The 20,268-nt window shown below is 42.4% G+C and overlaps 1 protein-coding gene across 3 annotated transcripts in view; it reads right to left on the bottom strand.

The window, feature by feature from the left end:
* The window catches only part of USP37 (ubiquitin specific peptidase 37), a 54,599-nt gene that overhangs the window by 8,626 nt on the left and 25,705 nt on the right, over positions 1–20,268 (bottom strand). For 2 of the 3 annotated variants that reach the window (XM_045031989.1, XM_045031988.1), the window contains exons 13-20: positions 19,760–19,877; positions 18,425–18,504; positions 14,642–14,806; positions 12,384–12,449; positions 10,591–10,741; positions 6,301–6,556; positions 3,366–3,532; positions 886–946 (exon numbers count right to left, since the gene is read on the bottom strand). In XM_045031989.1, coding sequence (XP_044887924.1) covers positions 886–946; positions 3,366–3,532; positions 6,301–6,556; positions 10,591–10,741; positions 12,384–12,449; positions 14,642–14,806; positions 18,425–18,504; positions 19,760–19,877 — 1,064 coding nt within the window. The remainder of the gene's footprint in view (positions 1–885; positions 947–3,365; positions 3,533–6,300; positions 6,557–10,590; positions 10,742–12,383; positions 12,450–14,641; positions 14,807–18,424; positions 18,505–19,759; positions 19,878–20,268) is intronic. The other variant, XM_045031990.1, reaches the window with a different exon arrangement.

The raw sequence follows: 20,268 nt of genomic DNA, 5'->3' as shown, positions 1-20,268 counted from the left end.
TTCAGGATGTCAAACAAAATTAAGTGACTGCAAATCAAGAGGATTTTAAATTCCCGGTGCTGCAGGGGGAATGCATTCAACCACTCCTGGAGAAGGAACTTGCTTTGCCAAAACACTCCCCACCCCAATATCCGATAAAAGAGTGAGGCTGCGGGCTGCAAAGCGAGCCCGAGAATGCAGGACACTGGTTAGAGCACAGAGTAGTGATGGCTGAATCTTCAATGTGATGTGTCACCCTTGGGAATGACACTTGTACACTGTTCTGAGTATGATACTGTGTTATTCCCGTTAAAGAGCAGACCCATGCCTCTTCAGTAATAAGCAAGGGAGGACTATTTAAGGAGCCTGAGCAAGATTAAAAGTGAATTTTACGTAATACACCTGTATTTCACCATCACAACTGCTCCTCTTCTGGTGTGGGGTTTTTTGGCTTTGTTCTGCCAGGCTGCATAACCTCACTTGCATGCTAGCCCTACAAGAGTGCTTAATCCAAAACTACAGAACTATGATAAGCCAGGGCTTTGGGAACTGATTCACCCAAGAGGGTATTCTGCAGATGTGAGGCTGCAGGTGTGTCTCGGCCATAGACACCTGGCTTTTCAGGAACACCGAGTTTCAAGAACCAAATATCTGTGTACACAATATTTTAAAAAAAACTGAATTAAGGAATAAAAAACTACTGCAGTTTTCATGTTAAGAATTTTCGCTGGCATTTACTACTTCCATAACTGAATGAAATAAACTGAAAAGAACAGCGCCAACTACAATCAAACACAAAAAAAGGCATGAAATCCCAGCTGCCTTTCAGATGCTCAGAGCTGCATTCACACACAGATATATTTCCCCTAAAAATCAGCATTATGGAAGCTGATAAATAAATTTCACCTTGTAGACTTAATTCGGTAGCTCGTTTAAGGTCATCATCTTCTTTTTGTTCTCGTGCTTCCTGATGGAAAGAAAACAAAAAACTTAGTTCACTGAGAGACTTCCCTGTTTAAAATTCTTGTAGTGTGCTTTTTCTATTGAAACTGTGCTGCTTTGGTTTCTACAACAAACCTGACATAGGACATTTAAAGTTCCATGTGAAGGAATGTTTACAACCAGCAAGAGTCCAATGTTCTAGTGCAACAGGACCTGGGACAAACCTTAATTAAAGCTTGTCAAAGCTACTAAAGTTTTTGGTATGCGGCAGAGCAAGTCCCTAGTAACACCATGAGCTCTCTCTGGATCACTGATTTGAAAAGCATCATAATGAATTTGTGAACCATCTGCAAAGTAAAACTGTCACTTCCACACAAAGTTCCCCACTCTACGACAAAATTTACACAATTTTCTGCCCAAAGCTAACTGAGCACACAGGCCTCAAGCAAAAGGTGAAAATATCTGCTACAATTTATTTAAAAATAATTGCTAAAAAAGGAGGGTTGTCCTGCAGCTTAACAAAAAAAATATATAAAACTCATGGAAATGTTTCTGTATTTCCCAACTCCAGAAAAGGATTTTGCAAACATTACAGCAATGAATTTTAACAGGTAGAGATAGATAATAAAAGTGAAACCCTATTTTTGGGGTGTCTGTCTGCCCTGTCTCCTCCCGCCACCCTCAATGGTGTAGCAACATTGATTCCAGCTGAAGAGACTGGATGTGGCTGTGTCTGAAGCCCTACTGCCTGAAGAGGCTCCTTAATTCGGGGTCTGAATGTACGCCATGCCTGGATCACAGGTGGGACGGCAGGTCCACATTAGGACTACATCAGAAGCTAACATGTAAAGCCATTTGACATTATTGCCATAAGGGTTTTTCATATCTCAGTTCCCAAAGCACTAGGAATCTATATCTTAACAGCACAGCTGAAATGAAGCAACCCATCACTGCGTCTCACAACGAATTACACTGGAGGATGGGGAAATTTGCCCCGTGATATCTAGGCCAACCCCATCTCTTACAAGGAGTACCATGATATCTAATGTCAACACAAAGCAGACAGGGTCCTCAGTTCAAGGACTTATAACAAATGATCTTCCCCATCACAGTAAACTGTATTGAGCTTCATTTGTCTATACAGGAAGGATGAAGGGTTAAGTTGTCTAGGTATTTCAAACCTGAAAATACGTAGGGTTGGCAAAATTAGAAAAAAATAAAAATCTAATGGTGATGATAAAAATAAAACAAAATCCTTTATATAGATTTTTAATTTTTAAAATGTTTTATTTGTACATCTGCTCAATGGTGTTGGAACAATTTGCATAGTGGGGGTGCTCAGAGCCATTGAATTAAACTGCATATAATGAAAACCACTTCAAGCCAGGGGGCACAGCAGCACCCCTAGTTCCAGCACCAATTAAGGGCAGGGCAGAGCAGGGTTGGATTAGGGCAGCACTGACAGTGGGGCTGCAGGGGGCTCCCTGCACAGCTGAGGGGCCCAAGACAACAGCGCACAAGGTGTGGGGGTGGCTGCAGTCCTGGCCATGGGGTGCTGCTGAACAGTTCCTGCTTCCCTCAATGAAGGGGAGATGAGCAGTCGGCTCACTATTTGTGTAACACGTTAGCAACCCGGGGGGGCTGTTGGAACTGCCCGGTTTGCCAGTAGCACTTCTTTCCCCATGTGTGTTTGACTAGAAGGCTGAGTTAGCCTTTGCAACCCTAAGACTGGATTACACGGGGCTATAACTGAAGACTATTCAAAAACTGCAGCAAGTGCATAATGCAGCTGTCTGTCTGCTTAGCACAGGTCAGAAGTGCAGGGTGATCTGCACTAGCTTCCAATTTGTTTTGGGGTGTAATTCCAGGTGCTAATATTAACTTAAATGGTATGGGACCTAATTATCTGAGAAACCTGCCCTTATCCCTCATGTGATACCACAGCAGTTGAGCTCAGAGGAACAGTTTGAGCTAACCGTGTTCTGATTTAAACAAGAGAGCTACTGGCATGGCTGTCTGAGGGGGTGGTCATCTGTATTAGAACCTGCTCCTCCCTGTGTCTCTGGACAGGACACACGGCAAGGCCTTCAAGTGGGGGATGAATTAGGGAGGTGTATGGAAGTTAAAGAGTGAGGCTTGTTAATTTTCAGTACATAACTGAACAGTGAGGAATAACTTTGCCTTTCTTGGTATAGGTGGAGCCTTTTAAATACCTAGGTGTAATTCTCAAAGTTTATACTAACTGTGATCAATATAGTTAATCTCAACGACTGAACTGGGTAGTGAATTAGAATAATCTTCTGCTTTTCATACTGGTCTCTTCTAGAAGATAAGCAGTAGAGACAATTTGCAATTATTGTCCAAGCCCAGGGTGAGCTTTTATTTTGCCATCAGGTTTCGGATGCTAGAAAAGGCGACTTAGGGAAGGGAGTATTAGCTCTTACTTGTTCTTGGAGGCTCTGAGCCAGTGCCTGCTGAAGTTCTTGTTCCTCCCGCTCTCGCTCCATATCGTACTGCTGCAGCCAGTCAACCTCCCCCTGGGAGCCTTCCGGAGTTTTGTTTTCCTTATTCTCATCAAAATCTTTAGTTATCTCAGTGAAATTGGCAGGAGCTGAGGAAGCAAAGGACATTTATGCTTTTCTGGTCCCTTGTTTGTTACCATCTAAGTCCTCTTTAGGCCTCTGAACTCCTTGGAGCACAGTGGCATCTACTGGTAGAGGGACACCCAATAAATCCTGAGGAATGCCTAAGGATTTGATGAGAGGGGAATGCTATAACAAATCTTACAGGTTTGGGACTGAGCAAGGTTTTATCAAAACCCTCTCTCCCCAAACTCTACGCTTTCATTTAAAACCAGCAGCCTTTGCCAAAACAAACGTGTCCCATTCTGCCAGGCTTTCACAAGGGTGGCCCAAGTGCAGCTAATGGACTTCTGCCAGAGTTACAATACCTGGATTTAGACAGTGCTTACATACTACAGTGCCGGCACCATAGAAAAACCTAAAATTGAACTATGTTATCTCTAAATAAGACCGAGGGAAGCACCAAAATCTCCTAAAAGCTGTTAGGGTTTGTCAATTTTTTGCTTCAGTTTAGAGCTAGACGATCTACAGATTTTTAAGTAGTATAAAAGCACAAGTAATTTACAACTGTGTAGTTTATCTTTAAGATGTGTGCAACGGAAAGAAGAAAAAAGCTGTTTTACAAAGCTTCTGGAGGGAATATTTGTTGCTATTACTATATGTACCTCTCCTATCTGCAGCATACTTTCAACCCCCAATTGGCTACAGGTAAATGGTCAGAATCCCCCTAAAAAAAAAAATCCAGCAAAGCAATCTATCTTAATGTGAACCCACGCTTGAATTGGAAAAACAGACTTCCCCATCTGTTCATTAGTTATCAGAGGATTACAGAAAGCAGAATGCCAGCATCTGCAACATCCTGAAAATGCAGGATCACCAGTCAGGATTGTAACCCAGATCTGTCTAATCCTCTTAAATGAATCGCAAAACAGAATTTTTTACATTATTTTTTAAGTCTGTGACTCAGACTTTCATTATAAGGAGCAATACTCCACAAGGTTTCTGGCTATTACACAGCTCTCAACTACGAGTAGGAGTAGGGAAAGTGTGCCCTCCGTAATATCTAAACTAGGTAGGTCTCCCACTCCACCTGCTTTGAAAGTACATGAAATTCAATGTGACTGTGTAAAATGCACCACAGTGTATATGAATACGGGAGCAGACTCAATGTTGTGTGAATTATTTCATGTGTTGACTTCTGTCACGGAGTCCCCGGGCGATGCTCTGGAACTGCTCCCCACAAAGCCAGGCAGGACTTTGGGGAGCCTTCTCTCCCTTGGAGCAGACTGTCTTCAGAGCAAGAAGCTTACACGGCTTCACCTCCTGGGTCTCTCCTTGGAGCATTCAGCATCCTCTGCCCCTCCGTGCGCTTCCCACAGCGAGTCCGCCCAGGCGGGGTCCTGGGGAAGCCAGAGGGTCCTGCCCCCCCACTGCGCAGTCAGATGTGACTCTTAGCCATCCAGTAACACAGAGGTTCATTAGATGACAGGAACATGGTCTAAAACAGAGCTTGTAGGTACAGAGAACCGGACCCCTCAGCCGGGTCCATTCTGGGGCCCAGTGAGGCAGACCCCCACGTCTGCCCTCACTCCTAGTCCCCAGCCAGCCCCAAACTGCAAAACCCCCTCCAGCCCCTCCTTCTCTGCTGAGTTCCTTTCCTGGGCCAGGAGGTCACCTGATCTCTTTCACCTTTAACATCCCCTTGTAGGGGGGAAGGGCCTGGCCATTAGTTGCCAGGGAGACAGCGTGTCAGTGATTTATGCATACTGGCCTTTATCCCACCACCTAGAGACTTAAGAAATGCACAGAGGAAACTGAGGCACCCACACAGTATTCAGAGGAAACATTAAGAACAGTCCCACTTCATCACAACTTCCAACATGAAGTTTCATTTGACAGTACCTGACATTCTGAGCTAACTGCAACCTTCAGTAGTGTACGGTTTTGGCATTTAATTTCTTATCTCTTAAGAGGAAAAAAAGAAAGAAGGAACTTCATCCGACTGTCTTTTCATGATAGTGGAGTTAGGAAATAATTTGATCCAAAGCAAATAGCATGAGCAAATTACAAGATTTTAAAAATTTCTGTTAACCAACTAGAAAAACTGAGACCTAATTATCCCACACTCAAATCAATGGGGCTTCCTCACAGTGGTAAAGTTAAGCACGTGTATAATTATTTGCAGGATTTGGGGCCACAATCTGTAAAAGCATGTTGGACTTATTCTGAAGGATTTACATAAATGTAAGGTGCTGTTTTAGAAAAAAAAAATTGTAATTGTATACACAGGAGGCCAAATTAATTACAATTCTACTTATTTTTCACTACGCATCAGAGGGATTTTAGCCTTATCCTTTGAATGTATTAATTATACACAAAAACAACTGTCTTTAGATATTGCTACTATGCTACTTAGGATTGCAACTGATTTGGAGACAGTTATAGAAAATAAAGTGTACTCAGAATATGGAAGAGTAAAACTCTAGAGTCAGTGAACTGACAGAGGTGATTGTTAAACAAGAGATGGAAAAAAATCACCAAAACATTGGTGATGACTAAGTTTAGCAGAGACATATTACAAATGTTTGACATGAGAACATTTTCGAAATTCAATACATGAAAAGCTTTAAAGACAGGAAAAATGTAAGATATTTATATATCGCCATGTTCATCAGACGCTGCCTACAATCCATTCTCATGCAATTCATGCCCCATATATTGCTGATCTGATGTTGTAAATAACTTCAGAATCATCACAGAATCTGTTCAGTTAAGATAAAGTTACTTCTCATCCTACCTGATTCTGTAGTTGCTTTGGGTTTCTCCGTCTCTACAGATTGCAGATTTTCTGGCAATTCCTGCACCTCATCCTCTCCAAAACCAGTGTCTGGGCTGCTTGTGGGTTTATCTTCATCATGGCTCACAGAGAATGAGGCTTCCCTCTTGCTAATCTCTAACACAGCTGCTAGCAACTCATCCTCGCTCATTCCATCGAAACCAGCATTTCCCAAGTCAGAAGATTTATCACACTCTGGTTTACTTCGTTTTGAACCCTACAAATGAAAGGATTCAGGCTTAAAGGCTTTAAAAAAAGTCAAAGATGTGTCGCATCCAGTTTGCATTTACTGTGCACATTTCTTCTGGGTTAACTGTCAGGAAGTGGGAGTTTGGGTCTCAACCATACTAAATATAGTTCACATAAAGAGAGTCAATGCCATATGACTTCAGGGACTAATGTTAACTTGGAATAATAGATCTACAACAGTAGTTTTCAACCTTTTTACATTTGTGGACCCCTAAAAAATTTCAATTAAATGTGTGGACCCCTTTGGAAATATTAGACAGTCTGCGGATCCCTGGGGGTCTGCAGATCACAGGCTGAAAACCACTGATCTACAACCACCAGGATTTGCAAGATGTGCAAAGCTACAGCACTCTTCATCTGTGATCACCCCACTTTCCCCTTGTGACATCCTTCCAGGTAGTGGAGAGCCCTCACCCTCCGGTAATCTCCACATATGAGTAGCAAAGTCATCACCAATAGGTGTTTAATGAAGCTGGACAGCAGCTGCAAGAGATAAATGTAACTTGAACTGGAAGATGGAAAGAGAACCACTGAACCTAGGCCAGGATGAGAAGAGAAGGGGATAGAACACCAGTTTCTCAAATGAACCTTAGACGGTCTCAGCAGATATGACCAGGAGAGGCCAAAACCTGAAGATCAGGGCAGCAAATAGCAATGCATAAAAGAAAAATAAATGGTTTCTCTCACAACGGACAGGCCAGTCAACTCTACTCGGAAAACTCAGGCTAATGCTGTATCTTTACACTGCTGGTCTGTTAGCCAGCTTGTCCACTGCTGCAGTAGCCTTCTGTGCTTGTGCTTATCAGTCAGCTGAACACAAGATGCTGAGGCTACAAACTGACCACCACACCGGTTACATAATCACGCACTCAGACCAGAGATTATTTCCATCTCTGATGCTGTAGGACCAGTACTATCACAAGCACAAGACCATGGACAGGAAAGGAAGGCAGGTAAGAGGAGGGTGAAATTCTAGAGAGAAAAGATGTCCCAGTTAGTGATAACTGGTAGTTGGTCAGGTTCATGCATGTAGGACAAAAAAAAAAAAAAAAAAAAGGGAATTTGAAGACCATCTAGCCAAACACTCAAAAAGTAATAGCATAAAATTTTTTAAGTACATCAAAAGCAGGAAACCTGCTAAAGAACCAGTGGAGCCACAAGACAATTGAGATGCTAAAGGAGCACTCAAGGACAATACGGTCATTGCGGAGAAACTAAATGAATTCTTTGTATCGGTCTTCACGGCTGAGGATGTGAGGAAGATTCCCAAACCTGAGCCATTCTTTTTACGTGATAAATCTGAGGAACTGCCCCAGATTGACGTGTTATTAGAGGAGGTTTTAGAACAGATTGATAAATTAAACAGTAATAAGTCACCAGGACCAGATGGTATTCACACAAGAGTTCTGAAGGAATTCAAGTGTGAAATTGCAGAACTACTTACTATAGTTTGCAATATATCATTTAAATCAGCTTCTGTACCAAATGACTGGAAGATAGCTAGTGTGATGCCATTTTTTAAAAAGGGCTTCAGAGGTGATCCCGGCAATTAAGGGGCCAGTAAGCTTGACTTCAGTACTGGACACACTGGTTGTAACTATAGTAAAGAACAACATTGTCAGACACATAGATGAACATAATTTCTTGGGGAAGTGTCAACATAGTTTTTGTAAAGGGAAAACATGCCTCACCAATCTACTAGAATTCTTTGAGGGAGTCAACAAACATGTGGACAAAGGTCATCCAGTAGATATAGTGTACTGAGATTTTCAGAAAGCTTTGACAAGGTCCCTCACCAAAGGCTCTTAAGCAAAGTAAGCTGACATGGGATAAAAGGGAAGGTTCTCTCATGGATTGATAACTGGCTAAAAGATAGGACACAAAGGGTAGGAATAAATGGTCAGTTTTCAGAACAGAGAGAGGTAAATAGTGGTGTCCCCCAGGGGTCTGTACTGGGCCCAGTCCTATTCAACATATTCATAAATGATCTGGAAAAAGGGGTAAACAATGAGGTGGCAAAATCTGCAGATGATACAAAACTACTCAAGATAATTAAGTTCAAAGCAGACTGTGAAGAGCTACGAAGGCATCTCACAAAATTGGATGACTGGGCAAAAAAATCGCAGATGAAATTCAATGTTGATAAATGCAAAGTAATGCACATTGGAAAACATAATCCCAACTATACATATAAAATGATGGGGTCTAAATTAGCTGTTACCGCTCAAGAAAGAGATCTTGGAGTCATTGTGAATAGTTCTCTGAAAACATCCACTCAATGTGCAGTAGCAGTCAAAAAAGCGAACAGAATGTTGAGAATCATTAAGAAAGGGATAGATAAGAAGACAGAAAATATCATATTGCTGCTATATAAATCCATGGTAGGCAATATCTTGAATACTGCATGCATATGTGGTTGCCTCATCTCAAACAAGATATATTGGAATTGGAAAACATTTAGAAAAGGGCAACAAAAATGATTAGGGGTATGGAACGGCTTCCATATGAGGAGAGATTAATAAGACTGGGACTTTTCAGCTTGAAAAAAAAAAGACAACTAAGGGGGGATATGATAGAGGTCTATAAAATCATGACTGGTGTAGAGAAAGTAGATAAGGAAGTGTTAATTACTCCTTCTCATAACACAAGAACTGGGGGTCACCAAATGAAATTAAGAGGCAGCAGGTTCAAAACACACAAAAGGAAGTATTTTTTCACACAGAGCACTGTCAACCTGTGGAACTCTTTGCCAGAGGATGTTGTGAAGGCCAAGACTATAACAGGGTTCAAAAAAGAACTAGATAAGTTCATGGAGGATAAGTCCATCAATGGCTATTAGCCAGGCTGGGCAGGGATTGTGTCCCTAGCCTCTGTTTGCCAGAAGCTGGGAATGGGCGACAGGGGGTGGATCACTCAATGATTGCCTGTTCTGTTCATTCCCTCTGAAGCACCTGGCACTGGCCACTGTCGAAAGACAGGATACTGGGCTAGATGGACCTTTGGTTTGACCTAGTATGGCCGTTCTGCATATGGTTACAAACTCTGTCCCACAGCAATCCTAGAAGACTAGATCTGATTGATTTGCTATTCACATAAATTGGCTGCATTACTCCATTTCTGCAGCAACAGCATTGCCATCCTCCTCACCCATTCCTAAAGGAGAGTGCAAAGCAAAGCACTCCCAGGAGCTAAGGCAGATGCAAAGTAGAACCCTCAAAGTTTGTCTTACTTTAGGATGTCATTCCCTTCCCATACAACCCCGATTCATCTCCTTTCTACTGCACTTACAATGCCATTGTACAGGCAAGCAGCTTCTTTGGATGAAACCAACATCTGCCACAACAGACCTCAAAGGCAAAACGTATTGAATTATGCCCCCATATCAGAAACTAGGTCTCTAAACATTTCTAAGCACTGATCACCAGAGACTGCCAGCTTCACTTTTCAACCAGCTAAGAGGGCCAGAGTGCAAAACACTTAATTTGGGGGTCCACAAACTCATTCCAATTGTACATTATTATTTTTCTTCCCCATCCCCAACGCGTATCCTGGCCCCTGGATTTAAACAAAGAATTTTACTGGATAATTATTACCAGTGACTGACTTGCATCCTATTTCAACCAGTGAGCAGCTTCAAGAGACGGCAATTCAAATACCCTCTAAGGTTTGAATAGTAAAACTGTTGTGCAGCTGACACACTGGAGCTATAAGACTTCAGTGCAGCTCTAATACAGTTACCTCTGCTGCCAATGGGATCCCAAGCCAACACATACAGAGAGGTCAATCCGATGGCCTGGCAAAGCATTCCCCTTCAGCATAATTGTGCTAATTATGAACCAATCTTGTATTTACATTGGTTTTATTCACAGTCTGATAGACTCTGACAGCCCAGACACAAACATGTAAGGGATTTTTTAGGTTTGAAAGGGTATGTTTTTCCTCTCTCAACAACAGAAAATGCACATGTATTGTAAGTCCTACAGAGAGGAAAGAATCTTTTACCTTTTCAGGCTCTTCTTGCTGTTGCTGCTGTTCTCTGCTCTGTACATCACACAATCTTTGACTGTGAGTGACAGAGCGTTTCAATGGCTCATCCTCACTATCTGAATCCACATAGAGTGCCACGGAGCTCTTTGATTTGAATGTATACTTTCTGAAAATTAAAAATACAACTATAATTTCCTAGCACTGTAGAAACCTGTTAAAAAAGGAAATCTGGGTGTAACAGGTAGGACAGTTATGCAGATTTAGAAGAGACTCCAGTTTGCCATATTTAAAATCTATTTAGTTAGCAGATCAATTTTCTATCCTAGCTTGCCTATTGGTGGATTGAAAGCTACTGTATTCCTTTACCAGGTATTTATTAAAAGAACTTCCCTGCACTTGTGTGTTCAGGTATTTACAGTGCATGGACAACATTCTGTGAACATTCCCCTAAGTGGACTCCATTAGTATAGAGAACTCATTATTATATGCTGTTTAACTTGGGAAATTTATTTAAACACTATAATTATTCTCTGAAACAAAGGTGCATAGATCATAAAGACGCTAAATAGTGTTGGCAGGACAACATTTCACATGTGTAATATTTTTCAGTTTTCCATTTGGCCTCTTGCAGGTGTTGCTTTTGGTTTTATTAAAACCAAAAGCAAGGAGGGCTCAGGAAAGTGAAAAATAAAAGCACTGTGTATAGGTTAAGACAGTGGCTCTCAACCTTTCCAGATACTGTCCCTCCTTCAAGAGGCTGATTTGTCTTGCCTACCCCCAAGTTTCACCTCACTAAAAAACTACTTGCTTACAAAATCAGACATAAAAATACGAAAGTGTCCCAGCACATTATTACTGACTTTCTCATTTTTACCATATAATTATAAAATAAATCAATTGGAATACAAAATACTGTACTTACATTTCAGTGTATAGTATACAGAGCAGTATAAACCAGTCATTGTATGAAATTTTAGTTTGTACTGACTTCACTAGTGCTTTTTATGTAGACTGTTGTAAAACTAGGAAATTTCTAGATGAGTTGATGTACTTTGTGGAAGACCTCTGCGTACCCCCAAGGGTACATGTACCCCTGATTGAGAACCACTGGGTTAAGAAACCTGTGCTCTCTACATGCATCCTCCAGTGTCTTCACTTTTTAGGCAGCGTAAAGTTATCCAACACTACATTATATTTATCACTGTTTCTCAAGAGCTGGCCTTTCAGAATGAAGTGTAGGAACACTGTTCCTCTAACCCCCACAAATAAACCCTAGGATTAAATGACTCTCTTCCAGAACCAACTTTGGTGCGCCAAACATAAGGACAGAGAAAAGAGCTAGCTCTTGGAATAACAGACTATTTTCTTCTCTGGTAAACAACTTACAAACCAGCTTCTTGCAGTTATGGTTACAACCAGTTTAAGAGCAGTGGAAATATCAGAGTCCACACAAACTAAGTTCAGTTTTCCTTGCTACTGTAGGTTTTAATACTGAAAAATAAAATCTACTTTGTGTTATAATTATAAACCTCGGAAAACAGGCTTATAAGAGAAATGCTGAAAGATGTCATTTGGGCTGTGTGAACACTAAAAGTGTCCTTAATATTTATGCCATTGGAGACGCAATTTCAAGACAACTCTGGACCATGAAAAACAGTGTAGAGACAATAATTCAAAACACAAAAAACAACAAGTAGTAAACATGGAAAAGGAAGACAAAAGTGGGAGAAAGGCAAGACTTATTTAAATGCTCAAAAGTTCTTCAGAGAACTCCTCCAAATCAAGGAAATTTCAGAATGACAACTTACCTACAAGGTGTGGAAGTGCTCACAGTACAGGAATTCACCATTTGGGAGGCTTTCAATGGTCGAGAACTATAAACAGAGCAAAGTATTTATTGCCACAGTTATATTCTGAAAAAAATGTGCATTTTACTCATCTGCTACTACATGCTAGCCCGTGGCCAAAAAAGCCATAAGGAGAATACCTGTTTCTATTTGTTAATCACAGAGATTTAGAGTAAGAATTCTATGCTATGAATATACAAAAGCTGTTCATAAAAATAATTAACCCTTTCAACTTGATTTACCTCTTAGTGGCACACCCTAGGACAGCTTTGAGATTAAAAGCTGGCAGCATTCCTGTCAGGACTGCAACTCATTCCTTTTTCTACCATCTTTCCAGCTCCTACTGCCAACTCATGACCTGCTCTCCCACAACCTGCCCTCGTGGCTCTACTGGTTCCCTACCTGGCCCATGTTTTCACCAAAACAACTGTCACGCAAGCTTTCTGATCCACCTGACCCTCACCTCGGCTCCCTCAATTCCATCAACTCTCCCCACACCCACCAGCTGGCTGCTGTTGTAGCAATCCCTTCCAATCCACACAGCCGACTTTCTCTCCAAACCCAAGACTGCTGCATCCAGTTAACCACATGTCACCCCCTACTGCTAGCCAAGAGGATAGATTAAGACTGAGAACATTCAGGTCCTATTATAAACCACTAAAAATCTGACCCTTTAAAGGGTTCTTCTCCTTTTTCTTTCTTTACAAAAGTAAAGTTTTCAATTACAAAAATATACTGTTGAAAAAGCTTATTCAACACTAAGCATGAAGAACACATGTGGCATCCTGCCGAACATGCCAGATACATCCTAACTCAGTATGCTATTGTGGTTAGGGCACTGGACCAGAACACAAGAGATTTTGGTTTTGTTCCTTGGTCTGCCAGACTTCCTATGTGACCCTGGGCATGATACTCTGTGCCTCAGTCTGCCATCTGTAAAAATGATACGTCCACACTTGGAAAGCTGCATGCAATTCTGGTCACCCCATCTCAAAACAGATACATTAGAATTGGAAAAGGTGCTGAGAAGGGCAATGAAAATTATTAGGGTATGGAACAGCTTCCATATGAGGAAAGATTAAAAAGACTGGGATTGTTCAACTTAAAAAAAAAGAGATAACTAAGGGGGAACATGATAGAAGTCTATAAAATGACGACTGGTGTGGAGAAAGTGAATAGGGAATTGTAATTTACCCCTTCACATAACACAAGAACTAGAGGTCACCCAAAGAAATTAATAGGCAGCAGGTCTAAAGGAAGGACTTCTTCATACAACGAACTGTCAGTCTGTGGAACACATTGCCATGGGATGTTGTGAAGGCCAAAAGAATAACTGGGTTCAAAACAGAATGAGGTAAGTTCCTGGAGAATAGATCCATCGGTGGCTATTAACCCAGACGGTCAGGCACACAATCCCATGCTCCGACTGCCAGAAACTGGGACTGGACGGCAGGGGATTGATCACTAAAGACTGCCCCATTCTGTTCATTCCTTCTGAAGCATCTGGTCCTGGCCACTGTCAGAGACGGGATATTGGGCTAGATGGACAGTGAGTTCTGACCAAGTATAGCCATTCTTAAGTAATGCTTCCTTACTTCATAGGGCTGTTGCGAGGACAAATTCATTGAGTGAGGTACTAGATACTGTGGTGACGAGCACCACAGAAAAACCTATAAATAAATTAATGGACAAGACAGCACAGCAAAGGGTGCAGGGGAAGATCAGCAGTCAAAGGGTATGAAGTTACATCTTAATGTAAGAGCTCAATCATTCTAGTACTTGTACTAGAAATAAAGCTGCATTATGGACTCCCAGGGAACTTCCCTTGGTCAATTCTAACCAGGGGTTAGGACAGGGCTGTTCCTTACAGAGTGTTCTCTAGATATTGTCCTGTCTAGTTTTAAACATCTCAAAGCAAAGGAGTTTCCGCCACTCTTACATCATGAGATGTAATTCTCCTTCCCCACACATCGTCTCATATTGGTATCATTATGGATTAATGCAGCAGACAAAAAGACTTGGCTTTACTAATTTTGTAAAGGGAATCACAATGACCTTTGAGAGGGTAGGAGCAATTTTAAAATCTCTTTTATTAATTTGACTCTCTCTAGAGTAGATCTGATGTGTAACATTTGATACCATCCCTTCCCATGTGCCATATACATGAACTTAATACCCATGAATAGATAACTGTGATAAATTCTGCACTTGACACTTACACTGCAGAATGCGCACTCCATCCCAGAGTAAGCGGGGGCCGAGTGCTTTCTGTACAGTGAGCTAACAGGGTCAAATATCTTGGTATAACCACCTGCTGCCCAACTTTGTGATTCAGAGACAGTGCCACATTGAAGCTGTATCGTTTCAGATGAAGAATCAGGACCCTGAAAGATAGGAGGCAGGGCAGAAATAACTGCATTAAGTTCAAAACCAAAGACAGTAGCCAGTAAATAAACACATTCAAAACCCAGCTTGCCCTACCCGCAAAATAGTGACCTCAGTTTCAACTACATTTTATTTTTAGAAAAAACGTTTTCCATCTCTTGGCTTTCTAACAAGAGATAATTGATTGCATTAACAGTTAGCTGTGTGGTGAGCTTGAGGAGATGTGATCCTGCAGGATTCTGGGAGCTAGGCCACTTAGGGCTCTGGAGATAGTAAACAGTCCCCTGAACTTAATTTGGGTATTTTCAGGCTGCTAGTTCATAATGAAGAGCACAGGTATAATATGCTCTCAGCCTGATCCTCGCAGAAGACAGTTCTGGTTACTGCTTCTATCTAGCAAGACCCCTAAGTTGCAGACCATTTTAACAATAGGCAGACATCCTGCTCTGATGAAGCAGTCAGACACCGTCAACTCAAGAGACTTCCTGATTCAATCAACATCATTTTGTTCTGGTCCAGGATGAGCTTACGCCAACCAGCTTTTATTCATGTCCTTATTTCTGCCAGCTAACGAGAGAGCTAGGAAATAACTGATTGCTTCCAAAGAGGAAACAGAGCCAAGTATAATGATCATAGATCAGTGTCATCAGCATATTCCCTCACAATATCCCCTACTGACCTAACGTACATGTTGAACAACAGGAGTGGTCAAGACTTAGGCCTTGTCTATACTACTTCGGTAAGTCGATCTAAGGGCTTGGCTACCCTTGCGAGTTACAGCGCATTAAAGCAGCCCTGGGCGCACTAGCTCACTCCCTGTCCACACTGGCAAGGCATGTAGAGCGCTCTGACTCCGCAGCTACTGTGTTCCTGGTACTCCACCTCGGCAAGAGGAATAACATTTGCTGCGCCTTGGCTACAATGCCCAGGCGTCAGTGTGAATGAGGTGTTGCATTACTGCGCTCTGATCAGCCTCTGGAAACGTCCCATAATCCCTTTAAGTCAAGTGGCCATTCTTGTCATTGTTTTGAATCACTGTAGGAATGCGGATATGCCCTTTGAAAGCTCCGTTTCTGACAGCCCGCTGCTTATCTGCTCCGAGACAAAGCAACCATTACTGTGGAATGCTGTGTGTGTGTGTTGGGGGGGGGGGGGGAAGGAGAGAAGAGGTCTGCTGGTGTCTGAACTTACAAGACAGCAAGCTGACATGCTCTCAGCCCCTCAAAAACCCCCCACCCCCCACATACACACAACACACTCCCTGTCACACTCCACACCCCCCCGAAAAGCACGTTACAGTCACTTGCATGCTGGGATAGCTGCTTATAATGCACCGCTCCCAATGCCGCTGCAAGTGCCACAAATGTGGCCATGCCAGTGCGCAAGCAGCTGTCAGTGTGGACAGACTGCAGCGCTTTCCCTCCTGCGCTCTCCGAAGGTGGGTATAATTCACAGCGCTCTACACCTGCAAGTGTAGCCATGCCCCAAGTTATGCTACTCCAGTTATGTGAATAACATAACCGAAGTTGACGTAGGTTAGGTCAATTTACCGTTGTGTCTACCCAGGGCTATGTCAATGGGAGACGCTCTCCCACCGACTTACATTGCTCTTCTCAGGGAGCTAGAGTACCGGAGTCGATGGGAGAGCACTTTGCCATTCACCTAACGGGTCTTCACCAGACCCGCTAAATTGACACCCACTGCACTGATTGTAGCAGTGCCGATCTACTGGTAAGTGCTGACATGGCCTCGGACTGTTTGGCCCTGAAAATCAAGCATCCTAAAGGAGGAAGAGCAATCACTAACCGACTGGGCACAGGGGTGGTTTTATTAGTCATAAACTTTACCTAACTTCTAATACTTTTGTTCATGAAACTACCACCAACCTTACAAACATTCACTGTGCGGTGAGCCTTCCCTCCTGCACTACATTGTGTGTCTATTTAGACTGGGCAGGGACCACGTGGTATTATCTGAATTATGGTATCACCAAAGGGTCCAAATTAGGGACCCTGCGCTCCATTATGCTAGGTTCTGTAAAACTTACACCATGACAAGATGATCCCTGCCCCAAAGAGCTTACAATCCATGTAATGATTCCATCTATGTCATTAAAAGTACCACGGCACACTATCAGTACTGCTTCAAGAGTACTGTGTATTTCTAATGATATCGGCCTGTCCACTCTCTCAGCTACCACCCAGATATTCTGCTCTTTCTTTAGGACAAAGCTGGCAGCTGTAAACCTCCTTTCACAAACAGGAAAGATCTGATCCCTATTAGGAGAAAGTGTCAAGCTCTGACTTTCTGGAGGGAAGGGTATATAGGGGAGAAACCTCTCTGTACTCTTCCTTGCAGCCCACTCTGCTCACTGTGACACAGAAAGACAGCAAGCACCGAGGTGAAAGGGATGGTTGGCCACGCAAAATGAGGTCCTACATTGAACTCGATGGCATTTCTCTGTCAGTCTGGATATAATGTAGTAACTTTTGAACGCCACATTTGATCTATTCCAAAGTTTCAGGGAATGTTTTAGGCATCAGTGGACAGAATCCTATTGATTTTAGTGAAAAATCGGAAAACCGGAAGGGGAAAGTGAGGAATGCATGGAGCCCCAGGTATCTGGTTAGCGCACACATATCAGCTTCAACCAGGTCTACCAAATCTGTAGATCAAAGAATCAGTTCATGGCAGCCATTAACAAGTTCCAGCATAATTCTCACCCCACTGCCCATCTCAGCTTCGCCCTCCTTCCCAAAAGAGTTTAAAATGTTGATAACAAGAATGACTTATCTCCCAGGCCTGGCCTGCATTTAACATTTAGGTCAACATTGCTCAGGCGTGTAAAAAATCTGCATCCCTGAGCGATGCAACTGTGCAACCTAACTCCACTAGTGTCAGACAAAGCTAGGTTGATGGAAGAATGCTTCTGTCGCTATTGTTGGTGTAACTGTGTCTAACACTATGGGGTTATGCCAGCATAGCTCAGGCACTGCAGCTATGCCAATATAGTCCCCGGTGCACACTGTACCCCAGACAGAAAGAAAATAAATAATGGGGGGCAGGAGGAATGCACAGAGCCACAAGCATGGGGAGGAGAATGGGGGAGGGAGACATTGGAGCACAGCACCGCAGGCACGTGGTGGAGGGGAGGAATGACTGGGGGGAGGGGGGGCATTCAGAGCCCCTGGCTCTGGGGAGGAGAATGGGGCACAATGATAGAGAGACACACAGAGACCCAAGCATGTGGTGGTCAGGGTAAAGAGGGGCATACAGAGCTCCTGGCATTGGATGCTGTGGAAATGAAGGATAGGGCCCCCCCGCACGAGGTAAGGGAGAGGGGTAGCAGGGAGTCCTGAAACAGAGGGAGTTGGAATGGTGGCCCACAAGAAGCTGGGGGGTGGGGAGGGAATGGAGGAATGTCAGACTCCCCTGGTGTACACAATGAGCTCTGCATACAGAAGCAATGATGCGTACAATCCTCTAATTATATCGACCATTTCACTCTTCATCCTCGTCCGTTACTCTAGCCCTGCTCTTCCAGGCAGTCCTACGTACCAACACTTTTATCCGCTTTTATGACATGGGAAAGCACCAGAGTAGGATTTTACCCTTACCTGGGAAGCCTATTGAATTTGTGTGTAACAACAGCAGACTTTCCATTACACTTCTCACAAGAATACTCAATCTCCTCTGCCTATTAAAGACAAAGCAAAATATAAGGATGACTCAACCAGATATTTATTGAAAGCAGATGGCCTTTTTCAGTCCAGTGTTTCTCTGAAGAGGGCACTCATCTATTTCTTAATTGACTTATCACTTCAACATGACATACCAAAAAATGAATCAGATAAGAGAACAAGAAATAAGCTTACAGCTGAAGATCTGTCAGTTAAGACAGGTGGAATTAGTTAGGGAGAAATCGCTTTTTCCAAATCTGATACATAGAACTAGAAAATAGAGAGGGTAAAGGAACATCAGTACTCAAAATGAGGGGACAGTAGTTTTGCAAGACCTGCAGCTTTTCCTCTCAGAAACACCTACCACGTAGCTTTACAGAGCCCTTACTGGACAAGATTTAATTCTCCATATCCCTAGTCCAAAGCTATTTTTTTTTCTCCTGAAAGGCCCTCTGCCTCTGAGATCATTACTGATGTATCACAGTTAAACAGAATTTCCAAGCAGAGACAGCTAGAGGAGATGAAAAGCATTGTGCGAGGAGTATGCATGCAACAGCAATATTTAGACATTTGCCACTGTTTATATAATTCATTTCTGAAAGTCAGCGATCAAACCACGCCACTATTCTTCTACTAAGGATGGAGTCTATACCTCAAGCATACGCAATGGCCTTACTATTCAGCCTTAGAAAGGATAAGTCCGTGTTTCCAATCAGTGTATCAAAATACAATGAAGACCAATGTATATAAAAGGGACCGTGGCAGATTTTACTGATTAAAAAAATCTTACTTCTGATCAGTTTGATTTCACAGGGGACTCCTAACAAAATGCAATACTGTGAATTGTACAGGAAATATTTATCTCCTGTTTTGAACAAGCTCGTGTTGGAGGTCTATTTACTGTGTATGCATCTAGATATTTCAAATACATCATCTATTTTTTTAATTAAACAGATATATATGGCCTCTGTTCTGATTTAAAGAGAGAGACTAGTCGTCCAACCACCCTAGCACAGGATTGAGAACCAACAATTTCTGAGTTCTAATCCCATCTGAGGTGGACTCTTCTCTAGGATTTACATAATTCTTCTGTGCCTCAATCTCCCTATTTAAGAAACAGTAAAACATGTACATCCCAGGAGCATTGTGAGGATCAGTTTGTGTCTATACAAAACTGAAATCTGTTACTCTTAATATATATTGATGTGACGTAAGAGAGAGAGAGAGATGGATGAATGAATGAATGAATAGTAATAAATAAGCATTATGTACCCTGAAAAAGAGATCAAGGGAATCCTGGATGGATCGTGAAGGAAGTAATTTCTTTCTTCGGGGAAGATCAATGGAAAGATCATTAAACTGTTCCCGTTTAGTGACTGTTTCAGCACACCTACGATAAAAAAGCACATGTGATTTTGCCTGTACGTATGCTGGGAAATCATCATAGTTTATATGGTTTATGTCACAGTAACTTTATCCATGTGGACATACCGAGCCCATTTTAACTCATCAAGCTGATAAAGTCTCTCACTGACTGAATTTACGCTTTAATTTTGGGACTTGGGTTTGGTATTTTCATGATTTAAAGAAAGATTTCCTGTGAGTAACAGTTTGAGAGCAAACATGAACCCGAACTCTAAGAAGTACTTTGGAGTGGCCAAGGGATCTGTCATATGGGAAAGTCAACAGGCCTGGTGGTATAGCTGAAAGCCCTCCAATCTGCATCCACCCTCTCAGGAGGAAAGGAGTCAGCCCAACATCATGAGGGAGCAAAAGGAAAT

The sequence above is a fragment of the Mauremys mutica genome, chromosome 10, assembly GCF_020497125.1.
Source record: "Mauremys mutica isolate MM-2020 ecotype Southern chromosome 10, ASM2049712v1, whole genome shotgun sequence".
Classification (NCBI taxonomy): domain Eukaryota; kingdom Metazoa; phylum Chordata; order Testudines; family Geoemydidae; genus Mauremys; species Mauremys mutica.
This window is presented reverse-complemented; position numbering and strand designations above follow the sequence as displayed.